Source organism: Melozone crissalis, unplaced genomic scaffold (assembly GCF_028551555.1).
Source record: "Melozone crissalis strain CALT ecotype California unplaced genomic scaffold, PUWL_Pcris_2 ptg000005l_1, whole genome shotgun sequence".
Classification (NCBI taxonomy): domain Eukaryota; kingdom Metazoa; phylum Chordata; class Aves; order Passeriformes; family Passerellidae; genus Melozone; species Melozone crissalis.
Genome location: NW_026535783.1, coordinates 39,784,110 through 39,810,222, shown reverse-complemented (window position 1 = coordinate 39,810,222; position 26,113 = coordinate 39,784,110). Strand labels below are relative to the sequence as shown.

At 36.7% G+C, this 26,113-nt stretch overlaps 1 protein-coding gene across 2 annotated transcripts in view; it reads right to left on the bottom strand.

Moving 5' to 3' along the window:
• PIP5K1B (phosphatidylinositol-4-phosphate 5-kinase type 1 beta) overlaps positions 1-26,113 on the bottom strand; it is a 98,099-nt gene that overhangs the window by 18,170 nt on the left and 53,816 nt on the right. For both annotated transcript variants that reach the window (XM_054287736.1, XM_054287727.1), the window contains exons 7-13: positions 20,283-20,400; positions 16,664-16,816; positions 14,644-14,943; positions 6,221-6,432; positions 4,501-4,584; positions 4,340-4,388; positions 3,793-3,877 (exon numbers count right to left, since the gene is read on the bottom strand). In XM_054287736.1, the coding sequence (XP_054143711.1) occupies positions 3,793-3,877; positions 4,340-4,388; positions 4,501-4,584; positions 6,221-6,432; positions 14,644-14,943; positions 16,664-16,816; positions 20,283-20,400 (1,001 nt within the window). The remainder of the gene's footprint in view (positions 1-3,792; positions 3,878-4,339; positions 4,389-4,500; positions 4,585-6,220; positions 6,433-14,643; positions 14,944-16,663; positions 16,817-20,282; positions 20,401-26,113) is intronic.

The window sequence follows — 26,113 nt, the reverse complement described above, 5'->3', positions numbered from 1 at the left end:
GTAATGCTACTGAAGAATTTCCACCTCAGACTCATCTGTCAAACATTTATTTTCAGATACAATAAACACTTTCAAAGTCTTGATGGCCTACACGCTCAGGTATCAGCGCCTCTTTTATAAGTCTTAGCAGGGCCTGCCTATTAAAAAAGCATTTTGAATCAAATTCTACAACTGATCATTGGCACTACTACTGAACTGTGACCCCCATCTGTAGTTCTTCTCCAGAAGGATGCCAGCTATTTAATTTAGTGCTTTTCAGCTGCTGGCTGCTGATCTCCATGCATTGGCTGCACAGTCACTTCAGATGCACTATAACACTTCTTTTATTTACTACAGAGTTCAAATTAAACACATCAAGTCACTTGGCTGAACACTGAAGGAAAGAATCAGATACATAATTCCAGGGTATTTTTAAAAAAGAACATAGAAGAGAGTTGCTGAGCTAGCCTCTGCCCAAGGCTAAATCCACTTATTAAGTTTTTGTTGTTAATTATGCAAGGTTGCTCTGTGCACTAGGGGAAAAAACAGATTCAGAACAGGGCTAAAGTGTTTAAACTGAAATGTCTGACTCAAAGCTTAGAAATAATATTCCTGAAGGCAGGAAAACTCCTAATTTTTTATGAAAGAATAATAATGCATTTGAACCATTAATCTGTATAAAAGTGCATTAACAGCCCTGTATACAGAGGAAATCAATAAGAGTAGGATACTTAGACAGGTTAATTGCCTGGGAAAATGAGACAGATTAATTAAGATCAGAGAGAAAATTAGGCATGATATACTTTAATTGTACATTGTAGCTTGAAATACGAACAGGTTGTGTCTTGTCCTGGAACAAATTGAGCAGTCAGAATTAGAAAGAATTGGGGAAAAAAAGATTCAGATGTTGACGTAAGATATATGGCATTTAGTTTGTCAAACAGGAGGGAGTGTCAAGTAGCAAGGAGCAGACACTCTTTATTCTTTATCAATGCAGAGAAGTTCCTTTGAGTATTGTCTCAGATAGCAGAACTCCCACCAGTTCTTTGGTAAAATTATTCTTAGATTTAAAGAGAACTGGGTATCAGGAGGCTGCTTTCTCCTTTAAGCTGAATTTTGCTTCACCTTTTGTCACATTACATCAGTTGCTTCTATTTTCTTATTAATCAATCTTTTACAAAGGACTTAACTTTGAACACTTTAAATGGTTAGTTTATTCTAGTATTTGTAGTAATTTTTGGTTTACTTAAATCTTTTGTTCTAGTGCTTGTTTGTATTTTGTTCTCTCTCTGTCCACACAGAGTTGTTTTTCACTTCAGATAACTAATGAAAATGTTAAGAGACCAGCATAACACTGGTCAAAAAGTTTTTGCAAAACACCTTCTATCAGTTTAAGACAATGCCATACGTTCAACACTTCTCCTGTAGTATTTGAGCCGAGCGACCATTCCACATTTTAACACTCAAACTCCAAAGCAAATACACTTCCATGAGCAGGATTATGAAACTGCTAACTCAAATCCATTTTAAAGTACAACTTCCTCTACAAACTAGATAATTCTAGCTCATCAGTTAATAAATACTTATTTGTCAAGAACACTGCTTTATAAATAAACCCTCAACTCAGAAAACACTCTGTCCTACAGGGTAATCAAACCCAGCCATTCTCTTACTAAAAAGAAAGGTAAAAAAAAAGGTGCCATTTCAGCATCACCTCCACATGTTTAAAAAATAATCTGGTAGTAAAGCAGCAAGTTACTATGTGCGCACACTATTCAAAACACCTAATCTGTATGTCTTACTGTAAGGTTTTATACCACTTGTGATAATTGTTGGAAAGAAACCTCATTGCTCCCAATAATCCAAAGAGCTTTTCCCCAAAAAACTGCCTGGACCTCATCAAACCTCAAGCACTCATCTTTGCCTTGCCTTTCTTACTGTGCACACATTGAACATATCTCAGCAGTTGTCACAGAATGGCATGTGTTCGAAGCAATATCAAAAATCATTTAGTTCCAAATCCTGCTGAGCCCATTGACACCTACCACTAGAGCAGGTTGCTCGTATCCCCACCAAACTGGCCTTGAACACTCTCAGGATGGGGCATCTACCATTTCTCTGGGCAACCTTTCCTGTGTCTAATCAACCTCACTTGTAAAGAGCTTCTTCCTAACATCTAACCTAAATCTACTCTTCTTCAGCTTAAAGCATTGCCTCTTGTCCTGTCATTATATACCCTTTTTAAAAAGTCCATCTCCAGCCTTCTTGTAAGTCTCCTTTAGGTACTAGAAGACTACTACAAAATTTCCCCGTAGACTTCTCTTCTTTGGGCTGAACATCCCCAGCTTGCCTGGTTTGACCTCATAGGAGAGGGGCTCCATCCCTCTAGTCATGTTGTTGATCCACCTCTGGACTCTCTCCATCAGTTCCATGTCCTTGCTGTGCTGGGACCCCAGAGCTGGATGCAGGGTTCCAGGTGGGCTCTTAGCAGAGCAGAGCAGAGGGGCAGAATCCCCTCCCTGGCCCTGCTGCCCACGCTGCTCTGGATGCAGCCCAGGACACGTTTGGCTCTCTGGGCTGGGGGTGCCCATGGCTGGGTCATGTCCAGCCTCTCCTCCCCCAGCACCCCCAAGCCCTTCTCCCCAGGGCTGCTCTGCATCTGTTCATCCCCCAGCCTATGTTAGAACCAGGGGTTGGTCCAACCCAGGTGCAGCACTTTGCACTTGACTTTGTTGAACCTGATCAGGTTCATGTGGGTCCACTTCTCAAGCTTGTCCAGGTCTCCTTTGTCCCCCATCACCATCCTTCTCTGCACTTGCAACACCTCAAATTGAATTTCCTTTCAATAGCATGGTCAATTTATAGAGAAATTATCCATCAATTCATTAATATTTATAAGACTCCCAAAATATTTTATTTTCCTGAAAAGCTGCCATAACATATCATGCATACAGGGAATCACTACATAGGATTAATTCAAATTTTCTCTTTTTCTTTTAAAGATTCCTTCATTCTACTTAAAATATAATAATTGTTTTAATGTAGTTAGTCTTAGCCTTTTCCTTTCATCTACCTGTCCTATTCTTTTTCTTATTTAGAATTTCACAAAATGCTTATCATACACATTTCTGCCTCCTTGTTGCAGTATCAGTTTTCCCTCTTTTTCATATGCCTTTCATACACATAATCATGTTTGTTGTTCTGATCTGCCAGGCCTTTCACTGGTTTTCATGGGCAAGCTCAGAGTTCACAGGCTCAATTATCTTTAGAAAAGTGTACCATCTTTAGACAACATACAGAGCAACAAAGGCCAGTATGACTTTCTGCCAGTCGTAGAAAAGGTAGTGAAAATAAAACCTGATCTGAACTTTTGATGGAAAAAGCCTGTATGAAGGTTTCTCTAAAGCTGGGGGGGTTTTTGGTGGTTTTGGGGATGGTTTTTTTGTTTTTGTTTTTTTTTTAATTAGTAAGATGCTAAATTAATTTCCTTGTTTTGAGTTAGTTTTGAACTCACCCACCTTTTGTTATACCTTTCCCCTCATCTAGTTGAAGAGGGGGAGTGATAGAGTGTCTAGGTGGTCACCTGAGGCCAACTTTAGACAGCCTTGATGTGACAAAAATACATAGTACATAATTCTCTGTAATTTTACTAATGGAGTAAAATCCCAATTGTCAGCAATTTATTTTCTTGACTGGAGCTACAAAAGTGCTACATGATGTTGAAGACAGGCTTGTTTCATTGCAAAGACAGGAACATTATAAGATTATGGTTATAAAAGATATCTAAAAAAGTAGGAGTCACTACTCTCTTACCTTGAACTTTTTTGAAAACTCTTGCATTCATAAACTTTAAAAATCTGTCTGCATAAAAACTTGGTCGGTGAACTGAAACAGTATCCTACAAGATTAAAAATATATCAGTCACATTTTCCACAAGTAAGGTGTCAAGAAGAAGCTGGACACCTCAGGTGAACTATATTATACATTTTGGGCATAGTCAAAATTAGCGAATCATTACCATTTATGAGTTATGAATTATACAGGATATTCTGCAAAATCTTCCAAGCATTTGAATTTTTTTTTTCAAATTATGTATATTTTTCAGTTATAGATTCATCAATGTTTTGCTGGGTGGCTAGACTTGTGTAAGTTATAAGGACAAGCTAATATTATTAGTTTTTATTTGAAAGCTCAATAAATAAAACCAGAGCATGTATTGGGAAAATTTCAGCAGCAGCTCAAACCACATGGTGAGGTTAGACTACAAATGTACCAGAACAAATTTCTTCCTGGTCAACATGAGTCAAAGGTCCACCAGCTAAAATATCAGCAGTTTAAAAAATTAATAAAATCTACTTACCCCATCATAAACAAGAGCTTTCCAAGAATGTTCCAGCTTCTTCATTAACCTAAGTATGTAAAAAACTAAATCAGAACTGCTTTATAAAGCTTACACTTTTAAAAGTAATTTCAGAATATTTTGCTAATTGAAAATTAATTGAAAGTTGAAGTTCAACTTACCGGTAAGACTGGAGAATATCAATAATACCCATAAATAAAAGTAGCTTTTCACCTTTATGGCTTTTTGCTGGAATACCTCCCATTCTAAGAGAAACAACATAGAATATTTTTTAAGACATCTCTGATCACCAGTTACCAGCTGAACTGTACCCACTTGTAAACCCAAAGGAGTAGACAATATTCAAGGCAGATACCACAGTGCAAAGTCAGTCAAATGTGAGTCACCTAGCATGCAATGGATTTTGAATAGAAAATTTAAAGTATCTGGGATTCAGTGACAGATATCCATAATTTAAAAAAAGAATAAATACTTTAAGACATGTTTTAGACAGATTTGGAAATATTCAGATGATCTGAAAAGTGGAAGAAAGTATACATCAGTTTATTGCTAAGGAAAATAAGTAACTTTAGATAAGGGAGAATTTTCTCACTTTATTGATCATAGGTAACAAATCACAAAGAGTCTGCAAATTAATCAAAGTCTAAAAGGTTGTTTCATATATTTTTCTCTAAAAATTATGTATTGCTGTGCTTCTCCAAAATTTCTTTACAGACAGATAAGTGAGAGATAAAGCAAAAATATGAGGCTGAGAATTCTGACTGTGTGGGCTTCCAGTTGGTCCCAGGTCCGTACTCAGCCATGAACAGTCATTCTAAAACCCTCTGTTTCTACTCCAACACCTAGAAAAATGGTCCATTTTAGAACCTCAGCATTGTTTTTTGCTCCACTAGCCATTACGCCAATATAAGAGAGATAGTGCAAGGAACAAGGAAGGACTACATTTGACAGGATTTGAGTAGGACTATTTTAGCTCAAGTGATGTGGGAGCCCAGCTAGTGCAACACCTCTGCCATCATACAACGGCACTGGCCATCTTCTGTGTGAATGTGAATGAGTTGTAAAAACCAGGTGAAATAAAGCTCTGTCTAATTATAGTCTAGAGTTCTCAGTGTCTGGAAGCGCTCTGTGAATGCCGAATATCATAATTCTCTCACTTGCTTGCTGTAGGTTTTAGCACAGACTTCTGTATATTAGTTATATTTAGCTACATAGCTCTCTTGAGAACTAGGAAGAAAAGTAAATCCTTAATTTTAGATTAAATTCTAATTTAAATAAAAGATTGATTATATGCAATGCTGAATGGTGGCGATAATACTCTCATAGCACTTAATGTATTATGAAAGAAACAACAAAATAATGATTGTTTATATATTCAAATTTCTATTAAAGTTTTTGCTAGACAGAAAAATAGGAGAAAAACATTGGTTCTTAATCTCAGGAAATGGAATATATGACTGCACTTTAGTGGTTGATGATACCATCCTATGTACATCGAGTATACTACTTCAAGATGAAAACAACCCCCATAGGAATATCCTTTTCAATATTAATTTATAGTTTTTGCTTTTGTCTCACCAGGCTGCTTTCAGTTAAAATTAGATTGTAGCTGGGACTCTTGTAATAGTTGTCTGATAGTATTTCTTTTATAAAAGAATGCATGTGTGCATACGTAAGTCGCTCTGAACTATCATGTATTTAAAGACTATCAATCTACTGAACAACATTCCAATTTCATGCTCTGTGGCAAATCTCAATGATGCAAGGGGGAAAAAAAAAAAGAAGGTTAAATCTTTCAATTCCTGGAATGCAGTGTACTCATGAAAGTTTTGCCTGTTAATACTTTTAAAAGCAATCTTAAAAGCAGGTTACAGCACTTACGTGTTTGTTTTCTCTTTGGTGAGGGAGTCTCCAGACTTCCCAGGGCCCTGTATAGACTCCATGGCTGTGGAATAGAGAACTTTCTGCCCTCCATGGCGTTTTGCATCTGAGGCACTCTGGGAACACTCTCCTTCTCTTTCCTTTGTGTTACTGTTCAATATGTGGATCCCCAGAAGCAGACTGTAATCCATGATCTTAAAACTTTCTAGAACCTACCAAAGAAGGAATGACTATACTGAAACCACAAAAGAATTACACAGCAGCATTTTGCAAACCTGAGTGAAAACAAGCCCTCCAGGCACAAGCTTCTCTTATCAGGAAGTGTGTGAAATTACAGTTAAACAAAAACTTTTTACTATTCATACAAGCCAAGTGCTCTAATTAGCTGAATGCTCTTGTAACAAGTGAGAAAGAAAGATGCACAGCTGAAATGTAACCTGATGTTATTTTGTAGTCAAGGAAGATAATTCCAGGCAGCACCTTTTCCATTAAAGCAAATAATTAATGGTTCCATCATATACTTATGAACATCACATTTTTAAAATTATCTCCAATCCACATTCCAGACCTCCCTGAGCATTTTTGCCTGTACTCTTATCTCCCCTCCACCTCCTATTTGTAAAAGAGACAGTACTCTTGGAGAATTTTCAAATGTCAACAGCAGTATTTGCTGCCATCCCCTTATTAGCAGCTGATGGGATTGGAGTACAAAAATCATGCACCTCTCTACTAGGCTCAATAGAGCCTATCTAAACTCAAAAGACAGGTTTTACTTCTGAAGCATGACTTAACCAACCATCCTTTTCTTTTAGTTCTACCAACCATTTCTGTCTCTGGCAGCATGTCTTCTCTGATACACAAATAGTTTCATTTGTTTTTAGTCAGCTACAGCATTATGAAGTCTGGCATGCTGTCACTGAAAGGCAATACAGGTCAAGTCAATACCCAAACATGAACTAAAGCAAGCTGCAATCACAGCTAGTAATATAATCAAACTGTTCACAGCAACAGTTTAATGTCAGACAGCAACTGTGTTTAATGCCTTACACGACACTGCTAAGTGGAGGGAGAAACACCAGTAACAGTCAGGAGGGATATGCTGCGTGCACACCTCTACCTCATGCAGCTCAGCAGTGATTCATGAAGTGTTTTGGCACAGTGCCTGAAGATAATGGTGTAATTTTTGTCACAGAATCAAGAGGCAATAGTAGTGTCTTTTTATGTGAACAAGAAAAAAGTGATTTTACAGAGATGAGAGCAGATTCCAGGTATGTAATTTTGATGAAGATTATCCAAGCACAAGTATTTTTGGTTAAGCAGAAACATCCTTTCTCTTATGGGGAAAAAAGAGCAATGGGTTTAAAAACTATATGGCAGTAAATCGGTAATTTAGTATGGATCTGTATGTCTAATCATAAGGTTTTTATACCATTTACCTAATTGTTGGAAAAATACTCATTGCTCAGATAACCAGAGCAGTGATGAAAGAAAGCATAATGTAGAAAGGCACAAAATCAGACCTGATTTTCAGACTCAAAGAATGACTTTAAGACACCATGGGTTTGCTCTTGTGCAGAGAGATTCTACTCAGCGATGCCTTAGTTCAAATAGAACAAGAAAAAGGCTGCTAATGTATGGCCTTAGTAGTCCACAGCATCTTCTAATGACAGAACTCACAAAGCATTTCATACACAACAAAAGCCATATTCTAACCACAAGATTCTGAAATTTCATTGGGCATTGTGTGGACATGTTGGTCATTTACAATCATAAATTGCAAAAATAGCATGGCTAACAGGTGCAAAGCACTTGGTTCCAAAAATCAAAAATGTCTAAAATTCTATTTTCTGCTTATTTATTGCAACACTTTACTCCAACTTTCTCAGAAAGAAATTACAACATCATGTATTCATTAAAAAATATGTAATCAATGAATATTTGCCATCAAATGCTAAAACTAAGTTCAGGATAGGTTGAAAAATAACACCTTAGTAAGCAACACTGTTCATGCAAAACCAGAACAGAGGCTAGTCAGGCTTGGTAAAAGCATTGCCACATTTATTTTACAGTTATAAATTACTGCTGACAGTTCTACCTTCAGCATATTCTTTACTGCATTTTGAATTAGGTCATATTAGACACATGATTTTACTGCACTAATTACATAACCTACATCTACAATTGGATGTAGTCTCATGGGAGGCTGTGCTGTAATGTGCTACTCCTTCTTCCATAGAGACCTCTTATGTGACAAAATTAATCCTTCTGACTACATCAATTCATCACTGCCACTTAAACCCATACTACTTGTACAGTGCAACAGATCGTACCTTGACAATTTATGATTTTGGTGTAGGATTACAAAAAAACATCATAAAAACAAATTTCATTATTACAGTTCATTAACAGACTGAAACACCTTCACATCCAATGGATTAAGTGCAGTACAAATTCTTATAAACAGCACACAGCATAAGAACCCTTGTCTCCCAGACACTCTGTTCATGGCTCTACTCAGAGGTGGAATTACAATGTCCACAAAGTGTCTTCAGGATATCATGACGTGAACTGGCCCTGTCTGCCCACAGCTTTGATGTACAGTTCTGATTACTTCCCCTTAGAAACGTGATAACCAAAACAAACCACTCCTTAGGCAAATTAACCTTTTTGACCATATCTAAACACGTTTCTCTCCCCACTTGTTTCTAATGAAAGTCCTGGTAAGAAATAACTAACCAGAATAACAAGGAAGAACCTCACAGAACAGCACTCAACAAAACTTTGTGTCAAACTCCTCAGTCTGCATTAGGACAGTAAATCAGTTGGATTTACAGATGAATGTATCTGAGGTGTTCTCACATATGAATTTTCATTAATATTTAAAATACCAAATTGTGACAATTTTAAAATATGTAAGTAACATTTTGCACACACAGTTGTACAAAATAATCTATTTCAACAAGGACAAGTTACAAAATGCAGAACATCAAGACATTTCCTGTGCTGAGGTTTGCTTACAGATACTTTTGATGATTTTAGGACTGCTTTTGAGATGCAGCAGGAAGTTTTTGCTACAGAGGCACCATAACTATAACCTAATCAAAGGAAAAAACCCCACTCAAATAAATTATAATATTACATGGTTATATTCATAGCAAGAGGAGAAAGCCCTGCAAAACACCTGATTCTGTCCATGTGAGATCACTAGAAATTGACATAAACTCCTAGAAATACACTACTTATACAGGTAAAGGGATCCCAATCTTTGCTCATGTAACCATTCTGACATGTTCCTTGCTAGCAAATTGGCATGTGAAGTTTCAGCAAGAATGATCTTAATCATGCTGTGTACTAACAAGTGGTGGATTTGATAACAAGTAAACCTTCAGTTCATTAACTAAACATTGAATTGTTCATCTTGGTAGTACTTATATATATTAATTCACTAGCTACACAGAATCTGCCAACACAGTGTTGTCACTTGGTCACCAAGTACTGCTGTCAAGGCTGACTTCAGCTGCTCTGAAAACTTCCAGATGGCAAGTGACGCTCACCCCTTGTAACCTTAAGCACTATTTTGTTTCATACCACATAAAAACCCACAGTAAAATGGCATCACAAAATATGTTGTTTCAGAACATAAAAAATTAACTCTCTGAATCAGATTTCCTTTTCTCAGAGCTAATCAGATGTTAAACTATTCTGTGAATCATCTTAGACACAGTTACGCTCCAGTATCTCAGCCACTGACTAACTGAGCAAAACAAGTATTTCTGCCATGAAATGTCATTTTTATTTTATATGCAACCAGCCCAAACTACACACTATCTGACAGAGAAATCTGCATTTACATTTGCTATCCATGCAAAACAGCATGCAAAAAAGTCATCAGATCATTTTCATAAAAGGGTCAAGAAAAATACAACTCAAAAGTAAAAAATTAGAAGCTTATTTAATGAAAGTACTAAATGGATAACCATGCAAGGAAATTTTCCTCTTCTACAAGCATTCTGGAAAAGTGACATAGGAATTAACACAGTAGAAAGAAGACTGATTTTACACCATATCAATAATTATTATTCAACATAATGAGCTATATGAAATTAAGACTGTCTCACAAAATAACAATGTCTTAGGAACAAGTTCACAAATGTCAATGCCAAAAAATGGGTCTGGTTTAGAAAAAATCTATCCTAAGAAAACGAATCATCACATTTCCACCTAAACATATGTGGAATCACTTCCCATTTCAACACAATTCTCAAAATATATTGTTAATTAACACTCCAAAACTAACAATCTGGATTCTGATTTTAAAAGTAGAAGTAACGAGAAATTCCTAATGTCAACTCATATGACAGGGGTGATAATACATGAAGATACAAGAGATCTACAGCATTGTGCTACAGCCGTTTCCCTCAAACTACCATTTCTGACAAAGAGGCCCTTCATCTAAGATTAGTATGCTCTCCATCTCCATGCTGCATCATAACACCTTTTATTTCTGTCCTATGCTGCAGTTTAATATTTCATTAAGTTATGCCAACACTACTGTTTGTAAGGATATGCTGTACAATGGGTCACTGAAGTTATTTGGCTTAAAGATTTGTGTTGATTCTTTGAGGTAGAAAAAAGGCAAAAACCTGCAAAACACACCACACATGCTACTAAGGGATTTGAAAAATTCTGTGGATAAATTTGGTCATACAGGGTCTGCATCACATTCATTAGAGCACAAAACAGATGTGCAATCACACCATAAAACTTTTGTAGCAACTGGCTAAAACAGCAGTGATGAAAATAATACCCAAGTCTCAAATTTAGGAGATATGATCCTCTTTAAATTTCCTTGTCTTTACAGGTTTCCTCATTAGTCACTTTTAAAATGTAATTTCCTTTAAAAAGTCCAGTGGTTTTTTGCCATTAAGATAAAATGCAGACTCTCAAAAACCATTCATTTCTCAATAGTAAAAACATCTTCAAATTATTTTTTTGCTCTTAAAAATGACATGACCGCAATTTGATTAATTGTTGCTGCTTCTCCAAACAGGCAAGGATACTTGCCAGCTACAGAAAGTCTCAGCAATAGTCTGGAATTTGAAAGCTAGTTCAAATTTTCAATTGTGTACATTGTATATATGATAAATTCATTAATATTCCCTCTTTAGGAACACTGTAATATTACACTCCTTGGTTCAGTTAAGGTGCAAATGATGCAAAATTAACTGTGAGACAAGTTTTCAGACCCTGTCACCTCAAGTGTGAACAAAACAAGCAGGGAATGGAGGAGCTGAACAATGCTATCAACCTGTACTTGTCCCAGCATGGATAATCTGGAGGCACCAGCCCATGAGGGATCACCACCAACAACTCAGCTCCATTCTCTAATTGGGCAGGCCGTGCATCTCCTCACCAGCAGTGCCGGGAGGTGTGAAAGGCCAGAACTACTCCAGCAGTGGTCTACCATCACAGTACTGCATTCCCCAGGGAAGAAGCTCTGTTTCACTTGTCAACATTGTCTGTGCTGGCTGAGCAGATGTATCAGGAGGCAAATTCAGCTAAGCAAGGAAGCCACAGCACAGCTTGAACGTGAAGAGCCAGCATGCAGGACAGGAAAGGACAGACAGGCTAGAAAGCAGGAATAGAGAAACATTGTCTGGGCATCTAGGGATAGCAGCTGTAGTCAAGGAAGCCAAAGGCCAGACAGAGTAGAGAAGGAAGGAATACCAAGACACAGGAATACTAGCAAGGAATACCAAGACACAGAGAAAAGCTGACCAAGGAAAACATGAGTCCATTGGTGAATAGGGCAGGAGATTTAGTAGCAGCAGTCACAGACCATAGCAGGACCCCACCACCACTATCTTTCATTACCAGGAAATACTGCCAGTCCTGTGAACTCAGCAATTGATCTTAAGAAGGAGAGGGGCTAGCAGACAGGATGTTTATATTTAAGAACTAGGAGAAACGTCCATTACTTCCTGATTCTGATTGCAAATATGAGCAATGGAAACACAATCCAAATTTAAGCAACACAGAAGAGAATTTCTTAGTCCTGAAATACTGGAAAGATCAAAAACTTCATTTCTTAAATGAATGCTTAATTTCAAGTGCCTACACTAACTTCTTCACTTTGAAGTAGCAGTAAAAAGAGATGACAAGTTTTCAAGTCCTAAAAAGATGGTCAGTTGTCACTATACCCATCCAAATACCTCATGGGCAGAAAAAAGCAGAGGCAACACTGATGTGCTTTTCACAAAATTGATGGAATATTTCTGGTCTTTTTAAAGGCAGAAATAAAAGGCAGGTAGTCAGATCCAACCTTATTAGCTGAGCAAATTCAGCGATATGAAAAATAAGAGTGTCTGCTCCCTCTGTTTTACAACACAGAGTAAGACTTGTTTGAATAGAAAAAAAAGGCAGCTAATTTTTAATATACATATAACTTTCAGTGTGTTTATATATCTACAGTTACACACAGACATATATTTTATTGTGTATATGTGTATTTATGTAAATGCACTGATTACTATAGGATAATTTTCTTCTTTATTTTTAATCTTTTAAAATTTAGCCAGGACTTTAAGAACTCTAGACTAACTTTAGAGTTGTTAATTTAAGATATACATTGAAAAAGATTACATTAGCACTCAAATAATAATATCAGGAATTTTCCCAGACTTGCAAAGAATCATTGACAGTCCCTTTATATGTAACAATTAAATTATTGATTCTTGTTTTTACTTTTCAGTCCAGTTCCATCTTTTAGATACCCTCTATTATTTCCAATACAATAGATTTCCCCAAGCTCTAACTGGATAAGTAACATTGGACAAGTGGGGGGTGCACAGAAAGGCATCCACATCCCCAGATGTGACATACTGATGCATTCTCTGTCATCACACATGGTAGGAGCTCAGGAAATACTCACTGCAAGAGGCTACAGAAAGAACAATGTGTCGTGTTAGATAAATGTCTCTTGCTGAATACACAGCTGAACATTAGGTCACACAGCTTTACAAACCAATCACAAGGCATTGCAGACTTCTGTGATAAACAAAAAATTCTATTCATGTGCGAAAACAATGCTTTCCATCTTGTACCACAGGTGGCAGTGAACAACAGACTCTGATATTGAGGGTGCCTCCTCTATGTGGTGAGTTCAGATTATCTATTTTGCTTTATTATTATTAAATTCTTACTATTTCCCTCAGAAAAAGCAATTTTATTCTTTCCAAAATGCCATGAATCCTGGGAAGTTCTGAGAGATCTGGAGTCTCCCTTTTCCTGCTTTACGTTTTGTTACCCACAGGGAAAAAAACTGTTTAATAGCAATTCTCTCTCCTGTAATAGGAACTGATTCCTATTAGTTCAGGAATTCACCAAGGTCCTCTCAAAGAGTAATGACAGGCAGACTCTTCTGCCTTGAAAATATTTTGGGGACAGCTTTTATGTGGACTTTTCAGCTGAGGAAGAAATTACCTCGCTCAAGAAGTAAGACTGCTGCCACTAGGCCTGCCTTCCCATTCCTAGGTAACCAAGAGACATATTCACAGCAGCTCTACATACAGTTTACCATGCATAATAAAGTTCCACAGGACTAATTATGTCTCAAGAAAAAAGTAATTAAAATCTCCAAATTGATGGAAATCATCATCATCATCAAATCTACTGGACTTCATTCCTGTATTAATCAGTATTGCCACAGATGGATCAGTGTAATGCTAGATGTACATAGAAACACAGGGATAGCCCTGGAACTTAGGGTTGTGCTAGATTATAAACTTAATGAGTCAGCAATGTGCCCTGGTGGCTAGAATGTCCACCTGTATCCTGGGGTACACTAAGCACAGTACAGCCACCTGGTTTGAGAAAGGGGATTGTACCACCACACTCAGCACTGGAGCAGCCTCACCTCAAGAACTGCAAGCATGTTTTGGGCTCCACAGTGTAAGGAGGATATTAAATATAAGAATGTGTTCAAAGAAAGGCAACATAGACGGTGAAAGGACTACAGGGCATGATTCGTGGGGAGGAGGATATAAGGTTTGAGGGTGGCAGAAAGGGTGGTGCTGATCTCTGGTGCCTGGTGATAGGATGCAAGAGAACAGCTTCAAGCTGCATTGGGAAAGTTCAGAGTGGATAGAAGAAAAAGTTCTTCAGTGAGATGTGGTTTAGCATTGGAACTAGCTCCACAGTGAGGGAAGTGCTCATGGTCCCCAGTCTGCTGGTATTCAAAAAGTATATGGACATTCTATCTATGACTATGATCTCAGATCACAACAGCTTAACTAAAATACAGGCTTCATCAGCAGTGCTCTGACATCCTCCTTAAATAGCACGGAAAACAAATGGAGGTTCAATAATCTGTACTGAGTAAATTTAGAGCAGAGGTGAATACAGAGGTTTAAATTTATACTCACTCGACAATCCCGCTGTAGTGTTTTCATGAGTGCACTGTGTGTTTCAGAGTCAAAATATAACCCTTCATGCATATCTTGCAGGAAATCCAAGTCTTTGAATGTAGGGTTGGACTTCTCCCTCTCTTTTCTTGATGCTCTGCGTTTGTATGTGGAGCCTTTCAAGTCATATGTGAAATGCATTTTCAAGGCTCGTGGCAAAACATTGTTCATGACAACAATTCTAATATTAATGCCTCCTGACTGAACGCAGTACAGCCCATAGAATTTGGGAAGAAGAGTCCTTGGATTCTGGTTCAGATTCTAAAACAAAAGAGATATTTTCAAATATGTCTATTTTCAATGAACTTCCATGCTTAAGAAAGGGTTTTCTTTAACACAAAAGACATTAACAAACATGAAGAAAATTATGAATGTTTTCTTATTCAGCACAGTTCCTTCAACCAGTTGATTATCTTTGTGGGTTTCTATTCCAGAAAGTCAGCATAGGCACTGCCTTTTTGCCAGGGACTTACAAAGGGCAAAAGCAGAGCAGTAACTACATTTATGCCAGGTTTCTCTTTCTCACAGAAAAGAGCAGACTGGGTCAAACCTAAAAGCATCCCAAAGACTTTATTTTTTTTCCTGACCTGAACAACCTTTGTGTTTTACCTGCTGGAAGGAGTCTGGGTTAAATGTACTTCTCATTATCTTGACTTGGATTCTGAAAAACAGAACCCCTCTCTCCATGAGGCTTTGAACACAGTCAGGGTTAGTGCCAAATCACTAAATTATTTCCAAAGGCATGTGAGGGCATAATAGAACCACAACTGACCATCAGAACAGAAAAGTGTGAAATACTCCAAATTCCACACCAGGTAAAATAAATTAGGTAGGAGAGGATAACAGAGGTGAGAGAGAAAATCTTTCTTCTGAATACAACTGTTCTCATGAAAAAGAAAGAAGGGGAAAAACTACTTCAGGTCTTAGATGATTACTAAGTTACTATATACAACTATCAGAAGAAAGTATTGTCACAGAAATAATCACAGCAATTGAAGTTTTATATTTTGGAAGCAATTGCATAACAGTGAGAATAAAGTTCCCAGAAATAATCCAAGCTGGCCTTATATGTACTTGTAATAACTCAGACTTGTGCTGAGTGGATTATCATGATTAGGAACAACAAAACCTGTCATCATTGTCCTTTTTGGTGTGTCAGTACACGTATTTTTTTTCTTTCACACATAGTGAATCCATGTTACTTTAGTGCAATAATGACAACATTCCTCATTTTTAGTGTGAGAGGGTAATTTTTCAAGTATTTACATCAGGAAACAAAGCAAAAAAAGAAAGTCAGCCACAGGTCTAATAATACAAATACATACCACCCAGAATAATGTCTGTTCATATGTATGGGTGGCTTTTGTTACAAAAAAAAAAAAAAAATTAAATTCTACTCGCTTTTTAATCAATGGTTTTCCTTTTAGATGACACATAAAACCCAATACAGTGGACTTAGAATTAGCCCTCAAAAGGCTTCATTTAAAAATTAAGTTTTGAACAAATTACATGGATAAAAATATCTTTTACATCATTGCTTTAATACATGAGAAATGGAAATCAGAAGTAGTTGGAAACAAAAGGGAAACTGACCGGTCTAGTTTCTTTGTCCACTCTGAGTGAAATGCAGAGGGTAGACAAACACAAAATGGAGAAAGAAAACTGAATTAGAAATTTAGAAACCTTATTTTGTTACTAGCTTATTAAAAGCAAAGTTTGGTATCAAATTAGATTATGACATTCAGCTTCATCTTGAATGCTAAAAGAGCACCAATTCTTATCTTAAATATATTCTAGGTTTATACCTATTCTTTCTGTTGGGTATGTATGGTGGGAAGTAGAAAGGCAGGTAAAAATGTTATAAATATTACAAAAAATACAGATTAACCCAGTGGAATATTTCAAGACAAGTGAAACTGAATATTCAGAAGTGACATGAAGCAGGAGAAATAGAAGTAAAATAAAGTCTTCAATTACTTACCATGTAATAACCTGGCAAGAGCTTCTGAAGAAACTCAGCCTCTTTGTGTTGAACTGTTTTGATGATGAATTCGTCACCACTAGTTACAAAAAATAAAGACCCACTGGCACCTGGGTTGGATAATTCAATTAAAGGTTCACTGCAGATTGAGTACTGGAAGAGACAAAAATTGCTTTTCACTGCCAATGCGTGCATTACCCAAACACAAGTTTAATATGAAGAACTGCAGGTTCAAGTAGTCACAAGAGAACCACGTAGCAACACTACTGCTGCTGGCTGAGGTTTGGCAGGCCACTCTGCCTGGGCCATGCTGCACAACCATAGAAGAGAGCTGGCAACTGAGCATTTATCCCTCTTCATGTTCCAAAGCAACAGGTTCCTTTGGAGTGAAGCCAGTGGTTGATGTGGAAGGAGTTGATCTCCACGCTGTCAGCATAGCAAATTCTGAGTCAAAACTTTGAGAATACATTTTCACTGGAACTGTTTGTTTTCACATCCATTTTTTTTTGAAAGAAACAGGAACAGGATGGTACAAAAATAAACTGGGAGTGAGGTTTCTCATTATAGACAAATAGGCAAATCCTGTTCTGTGCAACTGGGATTGAAACTATTAGACTGATAAAATTGGTATAGTTATAGCTGCTAATTTTAGTATAGTTACTAATTTTTAAAATATTTTACTAGTTTTATGATTGAAAACCACCTGAATCAGAAAAAAACGCAATACCGGTAAGCAAGAAAACCTGGAATTTGAAGGACCATTATATTGCATATTTAGCCAGGCTTCCTTTTCCACAGGACACATTAAGAATTACAATCACATTAAGGAGCAAAAAGACTATGCTTTTTTATTGTAGAACCATACTCTGATACAGAGACAAATGTACATTTACTAAGTGTTCACTATTCCAAACTTCATTCAAATTATATGGAGAGCTGACATTCAGCTCAAAACCATAGGAAAACCTATCTATACTAAAATTGAAAGCAGTGATACTAGAAAATCTAATAAATATGTTCTTTTGTGAGCACTTGAACTAAAGATGCATGTTTCCTATGGGGTCATGCCATTGCCTTAATGCATCTTCTTATCCTAGCTCCAGCTACGGCTTATAATTTTGAAGAGAATTTTGCATGATATATAAATATTTCTTCTCCCTGCTTATACTCAATTCCAATTAATACAATAGTTTTAATTAATCCTATAGTTGCAATTTTCTACAGACAGAATGGTCATACCAATCTGTAACACTACAAACCTTTAGACCAATTCAGCAGTTGAACTGCAGCAATTACATTTTTCTTGACAAAATATTTAAATCTTAATGAGTAACTGTCACTGTGAAAAACATTTGAATATGATTATCCTAAATATTAAAGCTCAATAGAACAGTATAACATAAGCAAAAGACATTGTCCTACACTCTGCATTGGTCATTTTCCAGTGGTATGCATTTCTGTAAAAAAGTCCACCCACCAAATGCTGCCATAGAAAGGGCCCAGCTAGTTTTAACTGGACACCTCTGAAAGTCAAATCAAAACCAAAAGGCAAGAAAATCCCCAAGAGCCTGACAAGTGAGTACTTGTGATCAAGAAGTTTCCCTGCAAAATGGGGAAACTTCTTGTAAATCCATGAGATTTACAGTGACAATTTAATTCTACCAGCTGTTCAAATGTATTTACATTTGTTATCCTGTCTGACTCCTACAGTATGTTACTGCTCATCCTCCTTGAAAAGGTGAAGCTTTAAATCTTGAGCTTTGTCACTTCAAATTAACAGTGTAAACTCACATATGCTTTCTACTCTTCTTATTTTACTTCACATGCCCTTCAGCCACAGCTAGACAATCATTTACTACATACACACTTGTGTGTTTTCCTGTGCCAAGAGAAAAAAGAATCTGCAACAAGTTGTCTTTACTAGTAACTTCCCTCAGGGAATAGTCTTTTTGTAGTTAAAATGACTGTCACAAATCTTATTCACAGCATGCAGTCTTTGTATAAACTTTTATTTCTGCTACTGCAAAAGCTTCCTTAGATGGAAAAGAAGTTGCAGGTGATAATAACTTTGCTCCAGGAAGCACAGTCCTTTTAGCAGCTGGCAACACAGCCTGCATACTTCATCTTTTACCAAGACCATTAAAAGAGATAAGATAAAAAGCACATTACATAATGACACAACTGCCGCCCATGATGTCCTTGTCTCTAATCTGGAGAGGCATAGATTTGATAGATGGATAACTCAGAGGATAAGGAATCAGTCATACTCTAAGAGTTGTGGTCTGTGGAAGAAAGAAATTCTTCACTCTAAGGATGGTGAGGTGCCGGAATGTGTGGTCTAGAGAAGTTGTGAATGCCCCATCTCCAGAAGTGTTCAATACCAGGCTGGATTTGAGCAACCCAGTGTAGGGGAAGATGTCGCTGCCCATGGCAGTGAAGTTGGAAATAAATCATGTTTGAGCCCCTTCCAATCAAAACCATTCTATGACTATGATTTATAAAATTCCCAAACAACTTTATTTCCTTGCTACTACCATTTATAATTCAAAATAATTATCTTTTTTTATATGTAACTATGGTCATGAGGACAAACATAAAATTCATACATAGCACTAAAGAATTAAAATAAGACACCCACATTAAGACACCCATATTCAACCTAAATAAAAGCAAAACCAGGCTTATTGTTCATCTAGAAAGAAAACCCCATTATAGCACACTTGAACACAACAGAAACAATTTATTTAGCAGCATATTAATATTTCAGAAACATTTAATCAATTTTTCTCTTTTTATTCACCCAAGACCTTTCAAATTCTTTTGGTCTTAAAGAAGCCATTATCAATAATAGAACAAAAGCTCATTCAGCATTTTAAAGCTCATTCAAAAAATTACATATAAAGTTGCTAATTTTACTAGGACTCTGATTTCTTGGGTGAGTACCATGAAACAAACCAAACATTGGGCAAACATCTAGAAGATGGGCAAACATCTAGAAGAAAATCCATGTCAGCATTCACCCTACCCTTCCAAAAGCAGAGGTACAGGAGAAATAAAATAGTGAAGACTTGTCCTAGCAGCATCTTAAGTGGTTCCACCAAGTAAAGCCTGCTTTTACAATGTCAGCAAATTTGTAACTTTTTTACTAGTGTAAACTGAACACTGTGAAAGAATAAGTCTTCAATTTATAAAATAGAGAGAACAAAGGATGCATTCTAAAATGTTTAATTTTTAGTCTGCCACCCATGAGCCTCAAAAGTAGACAGGAACATTTGCAGACTTCACTTTATAATGATGTGCATAACACAAATCACACAAAAGTACTTAATTTGAACTGAATTGATAAAAGTCACAAAGTACTGATCATAACTTCTCTAGAAAAAATTATCTGAATGACATGGATGTTGCTCTAGTCAATTAACAAAGCAGGTTTTTTAATACGAATCATGTAAAAGAATTAAAATTTTTGTCACCAGTAAAAATATTCACTAGTTATATGCCCCTCCACACACAAAACTTCTTACTGATTTGGGAACCCTTTAAGAATCCCTTTCTGCCACAATAAAACTAGCATGCTTTATAATAGTTTGTAACTCAAAGGAAAACTGCAGGCTCTTACCAAATAGTCATCAGGCTTGATACCAAAAAGTTCTCTGAAATAGCGGAAGGCAAGAGGTGCATATGTCTTAAATCTGAAGTCAGGGTAATGATGAGCAGGGGTAAGATTGCTCCCTTCACTGAAAACAGAAACAAACCAAACCAAATTACTGAGTAATTATTAGCACTAGTTTCACCACTAAGCTGGCTAACTTGACTGTTCCCCTGCTGAAAAAAGAGCATAAATGCAGATAAACCTCTCTATTATCATTAACCACTAATAGAAATGTCCATGAGAGACACTGCCAGCAAATTCTTTTTCCTCACCTTAAAGAAAATAACTGTTTTCACCACCTGTATGCATTTGCATAAAGATCATGTTTAGACATGAACAGGACAAAGTCCGCATTTCAGAAGTCTAGGGTAGAGACTGACTTCACCGAGTACTGAAAACTCTTGTGTCATGGTTTCTGTGCTCAAGATGGCTCCAACCACAGCATCTCCCACCAGCCCATCTCTGTTTGTAAGCAGCAGATCCAGCAGGGTAGCTCCCCTGGTAGGCTCACTTCCCAGCTGTATTGAGAAGTTATCTTCACAAACTCCAGGAATCTCCTAGACTGCCTCCTCTCTGGTGTTGAATTCCAGCAGACATCTGGCAGGTTAAAATCACCCACAAGAACAAGGGCTGATAATCATGAAACATCAGCATCACATCATAGAATAGCTCATCCACCTCCTTATCCTGGTTGGGTGGTCTATAACAGATTCCCTCAAGGATATCTCCCTTTTCAGCCTTCCCCCAGTTGTCACCCATAGGTACTCTGTACACTCAAAACACTTCCTACTGTACAGAGCCACCCCATAGCTCTCCTTCCTTGTCCCTTCTGAAGAGCTTGTAGCCATCCAGTGCAGCACTCTGCTCATCCCACCATGCTCCTTTGGTAGCAACTATGTCATGGCTTTCCTGCTACTTTATGGCTTCCAGCTCGTCCTGTTTGTTACCTATACTCCCTTAGCTCTTTTCCTTGTTTTATATTTATCACCTCACTGTATTTTTAGCCTGAGTTACAAAACTCTTGAGATGAATACTAGATGTAAAATAAAAGTCAGCAGCAAAATGTTGCTAGATTAAAAAAAAAAAAACAACTCTATGCCCATGGATTGATTTATGATAGAAAATGAGAGAGGCCTTTTAAACAGAAGAATAAAGTTCTACACTGTGATTTCAAAACAAACAAGAACACCTTTAAGACAAAGTTTTGGTACTGAAATCAGCCAGATAGAAACTTTCTAACATATTTTTATTAGAATATTAGAAAGTAGGTCTTTATTACAGCATGCTGGTCGCTCTAGGGATCTTTCCTCTAATCAAGGACCCTGAGAGTCATGCAGAGTTTTTATGATACACACTGATTATATATTCATTAGCTATCCCCACTTACTTGACTTTTTTTGACATAATTACACCCCTTATCAGAAGTCTTCATCTGATTCTTTGGGATCTGTATTCAATGTCCAGTGTCCTTTCTATGTGGCTGTTCCTTGACCTTTGCTTCTGAGTAAGTGCAATATCATTGTTTTGCACAACTTCTACTTTGCCAGCCAGAGCTGAGCTGGCATGCTGCTTGTGTTTTGCATTACTTCTGTTTGCCTTTATTTATTTCTCTAAGAAATAAACACAACTGTGCTGTTGTGTTCCACTTTCCTCGATAACAGTAAAGTGCTGCTCTGTTTTACTGTTCTTATAATTTTGGTCAGGGTCTGAATGGTTTGATAAATAGAGAAATACAAAATCCAAGACTTGACACAGTTGCTGAAATTAGCTTTACCAGCACTTCTTTATTCATTTACTGAAACTAAATTATTCAGTAATGCAGAATGTACCATTATGCTTGGCAAAAAGAATATCCAAAGGACACCAAAAAGAAAAAAGGGCTACAAATTCACACAGGTATGAAAAGCAATAAATGTTAAGCAACATTCTTGAAAAAGATAATGAATAAAAATTAAAAATAATGAAAGAATTTAGGAGCTTTCATCCTGTACAATTAATACTTGTCGTATGAACTTTCCACTTTTCATTAACAGTTCGATGACAGAAGTCTACTCAACCTACCTAGCTGCCCCTGTGCTGCCAAACCCCACACAACTGAACTATTTCAGTGACAGCAGGTGAACAAGCTTTCTCAGTCTCCAGAAATGCATATCGTGCTGCTTCTTGGAGTGCTAAACCCTACAGGTAATAGTAAAGGCTGCTTAGTTCTAAAGAACTCCTCTGATCACTCTATATTTACTGCAGTACAACTCCAAGATATCAAAATCAAGTCCACATATGCTTTATTGTTCCATTATAGAGTTAAAAATGGAAATCAGTAGGATACAAGCTAAAGATTGTGTTTCTTTACAGTTAAGGTAGACTAATGGTCTTTCATAAGGCCTTTTCACTGCTCAGAACACTGCTAGATTAGTCTGACATTAAGTTTTATATAGCTGGTTGTGACTCACTGAATTTTTGTACAATATGAGGATGCCCCAGTGGTCATATAGTTACACTGGAAACCTGGGGTCATACTTGTAAATGCATTTAATTGTCATAAGATGAAGAAAATAATAGAACAGAGTATTCTCTACTGAAGTATCACATAATTGTCAGGGAATATAAAGCATCTAAACTTTTTAATGAAGTTTTACATTTCGGTACTAAACACTTTTCTAAATCTGCTTCCAGCAGCTGTAACTCAAAAGTTTCTCCTGTGAAAAGACAAGAAAGCACATCAGCAAGTAGATTACACATCCTTACTATACCAGAATATGTTCTGTCACTTCACTAAGGTGAGATGAAGGTAGGAGGTTTGCTATGACAATGGGACAGTTCTGAGCCATTTCATAAATGCATATGGAGCAAAATGACCAATGCTGGGTCTGCAGGTGCACAGTAACACATAGCAAGTGGAGATTTATTGCTAAACAGAGCAATTATTTTGGAACAGCTTCTACATAGAGGGCAATTCCATGTATTTAGAAGACAATAGATACTATATTACAGATATAACAGTAAATTTCACTATACAGACAGCTTTCCTTATTATTTATAAAATCATCTTTAAAAACACCTTCTGTTTTAAGTCTACAGAGTATTTTACCATATTCTGTTTCTGTTAATCATATTAATTAGTTTCAGCTTCACTACCTAACAAAATAGTTTACTGATCTCAACAGTAAGCTCTTCTGTAATTCATGAAGCAAGCTTGACACAAATTTAAGATTTCTTGTTAGTACTCTGAAAAATAGTTTTAAGGTTTTCCTGATTGTACTTCCAACAGAAAAAGCATCCTCACTTCCAGTAATTTCTTAGAGTAATGGAAACCTTTCAAATTTCTTATCAATTTGAAGCTTGTATGACAAGTATGAATTGAGTACAGCCTTGCTCTTTCTGGAAAAAGACAAACTCCACTGTACAGCAGGCTTGATCCAAATACATCCCTATCCTATTTAGAATTATTCCACTCTATTAGCTATGGAAAGAATGTATTCTATGGTTTCTCTTCACATTTTCTTGACGCATTTTACAGTTTCACCCTCATGGGATTAAAGTGTATGTGCAAAGCACTACATATAATGATTTTTAATCAGTCTAGGGAATTTCAATGAAGGGATGAAAGGGGATGATTACATCTTTGAAATGTAACAAAAAAAAATGCCCATGATCCATTGGCAAAAAGTTAAATTTGTGAAATGGTGCTTTGGACATAATAAGAAAGGGGGTAACCATGTAAGTTCCCTCTCAGCTAGTTTAAGCACAGTTCTACCAGAAAAACAAAGATAAAGACTTTAAAATTAGCTCTCATTCTGGCAATCTTGAGCAATTCAAGTCTTTCTGTATGAGCTATGACAACAAAATACAGGGTTTGGAATGATTAGGCAGCAATTGTAATTTATAAGGTATTTTAATAACTTTAGATGCTATACCCCACAATAGAAAAAGATTCATAGGCAGACTAAAGGAGAGAGACTAAGCTTAAAATACAAGTTTGGTTTAATACTTATATTGTAATTTTTATTTTTTTTAAAATCAAGCACACCTAGAAATGACAGTATGTGCATCTAAGCCTGCCCCTTTGTAAATGCTGAGAGTGGATTTAAGGCCTAGGTGGTGCAATATCAAACTAAAAGTGAAGTAAAACGAATTACATTTTTAACGGCTAACCCCATGGCTGTAAAAATTTGCTAAACAAGACACCCAGATACATTTCTTGGCAGCTTTTCTTTACTATGGCCTCGCCCTGGTAGGATGTACTCAGGAGATACCACACCTATCTGAAGGGGCAGAGAAAGCCAGCTGCATATCTTGGTAACAAGCCTTCATCACTGAGGTTACATTCATCATGGAGCTGTTATCAAAAGAATTAGTCTGTAGTTGTGACCCTGTGTATAACTTTCCTGTGTGTATGGTAAAAAAACTGAAGAGGAGGAACACATCAGTTCTTGCAGTGAAAGCAATTATTCTTTAGATTGTAAAATCAAAATAAAATGTCTAAACTTAAATGCTCTCAACCTTAAAAACTAATATTATCCAATTTCAGTTTCATTGCTCTTGAATACAGCTGCTTTTAAAAAATTCATCACAACGTGTTCCAGCTCTAAAAACTGTATCAAACAAACACATGCTGCAGGTCTGGTAGTGCTTTGGTATGTTCCTTTCCTGTATGTAATTTCAGGAACGCATCATTTCCCACATGCTGGAAGTAGGTATCATGTTTATCTGTACAAATAGGTGTGTCTGTGTTTTCCTCATACTGTGAGCTAAAGCCCAGTGGTAACATCATCTTTTCTCACTTCCATTTTCTTAAACTTCCAGTTAGCAAATGCTGTCCTAAGCGGTTCCCTGCCAGTCAGCTTTGAAATATAATTAGGAATAGTCAGTAACTTAAAAACAGGTCTAGTCAATCATATCTACATAACAGCTGAATACAGAAGCATTTACTTACATTGATGGAGATATTATTATTTTATAACCAACTGGAAATGCTATTAAAATATAGTATCTCAGAGTACTTGAAAAGTAGTTTAAGAGACTACATAATTATACAACTATCCAGATTATCAGGTTTACCAACCAATCATTTGTTGGTAACAGAAGTAGCTGAGTCCAGTAATTCATATCAGATTTTGCTTTTGTCACCAAAGTATCCCCATTTCTAATATTTGTTTTGCATCCTCCTCTCTGTGCTATCACTCCACTCACAAACCATAAAAACCTTGTCAGAACTTGAGTAATTCTGTGCCTCTGCAACAAAAGCACCAAGGAAGAGCAGCAGCACTTCATCAGAATATTCAGGTCACTTTATCTTTCTTGTGAAACTGCCCACAGGAAACATGTGTCATGGTGTAAGTTACACAACAACTCATTAGTCTGAACATTTAAATACTAGTCACACTAAACCTGTAGAGCATTCTATACTACAAATACACTACTTAGTTCATCAGCTAACCTATGATACAGGTTTGATACAAAGATATTTCCAAGGGTAAGTATCAGTTTTCTCTATCAGTCCTCAAAAACATACTAGAAAGCAGTACACTTCAGTTGTATATGTAGGGTAGAACCCAGCCTGGCCAAGTAAAGTTTTTACCTTAGTACTTTGACTACTTATTTGGGCTGTTATTCAAATGCTATCACAATACAATGGTAAGCTTCTGACATTAAAGAGCAGAAAGTATTGAATAATATTTCATTAGCATCACAAGAAAGCAATTTGTAAATGAACCGGTTCAGTGTACAGACTAGCTGCAGAGGGCATATAGGTCGTCGGGCATGGAACACACTTCCCAGCTCAATTAGAAACCATAGCA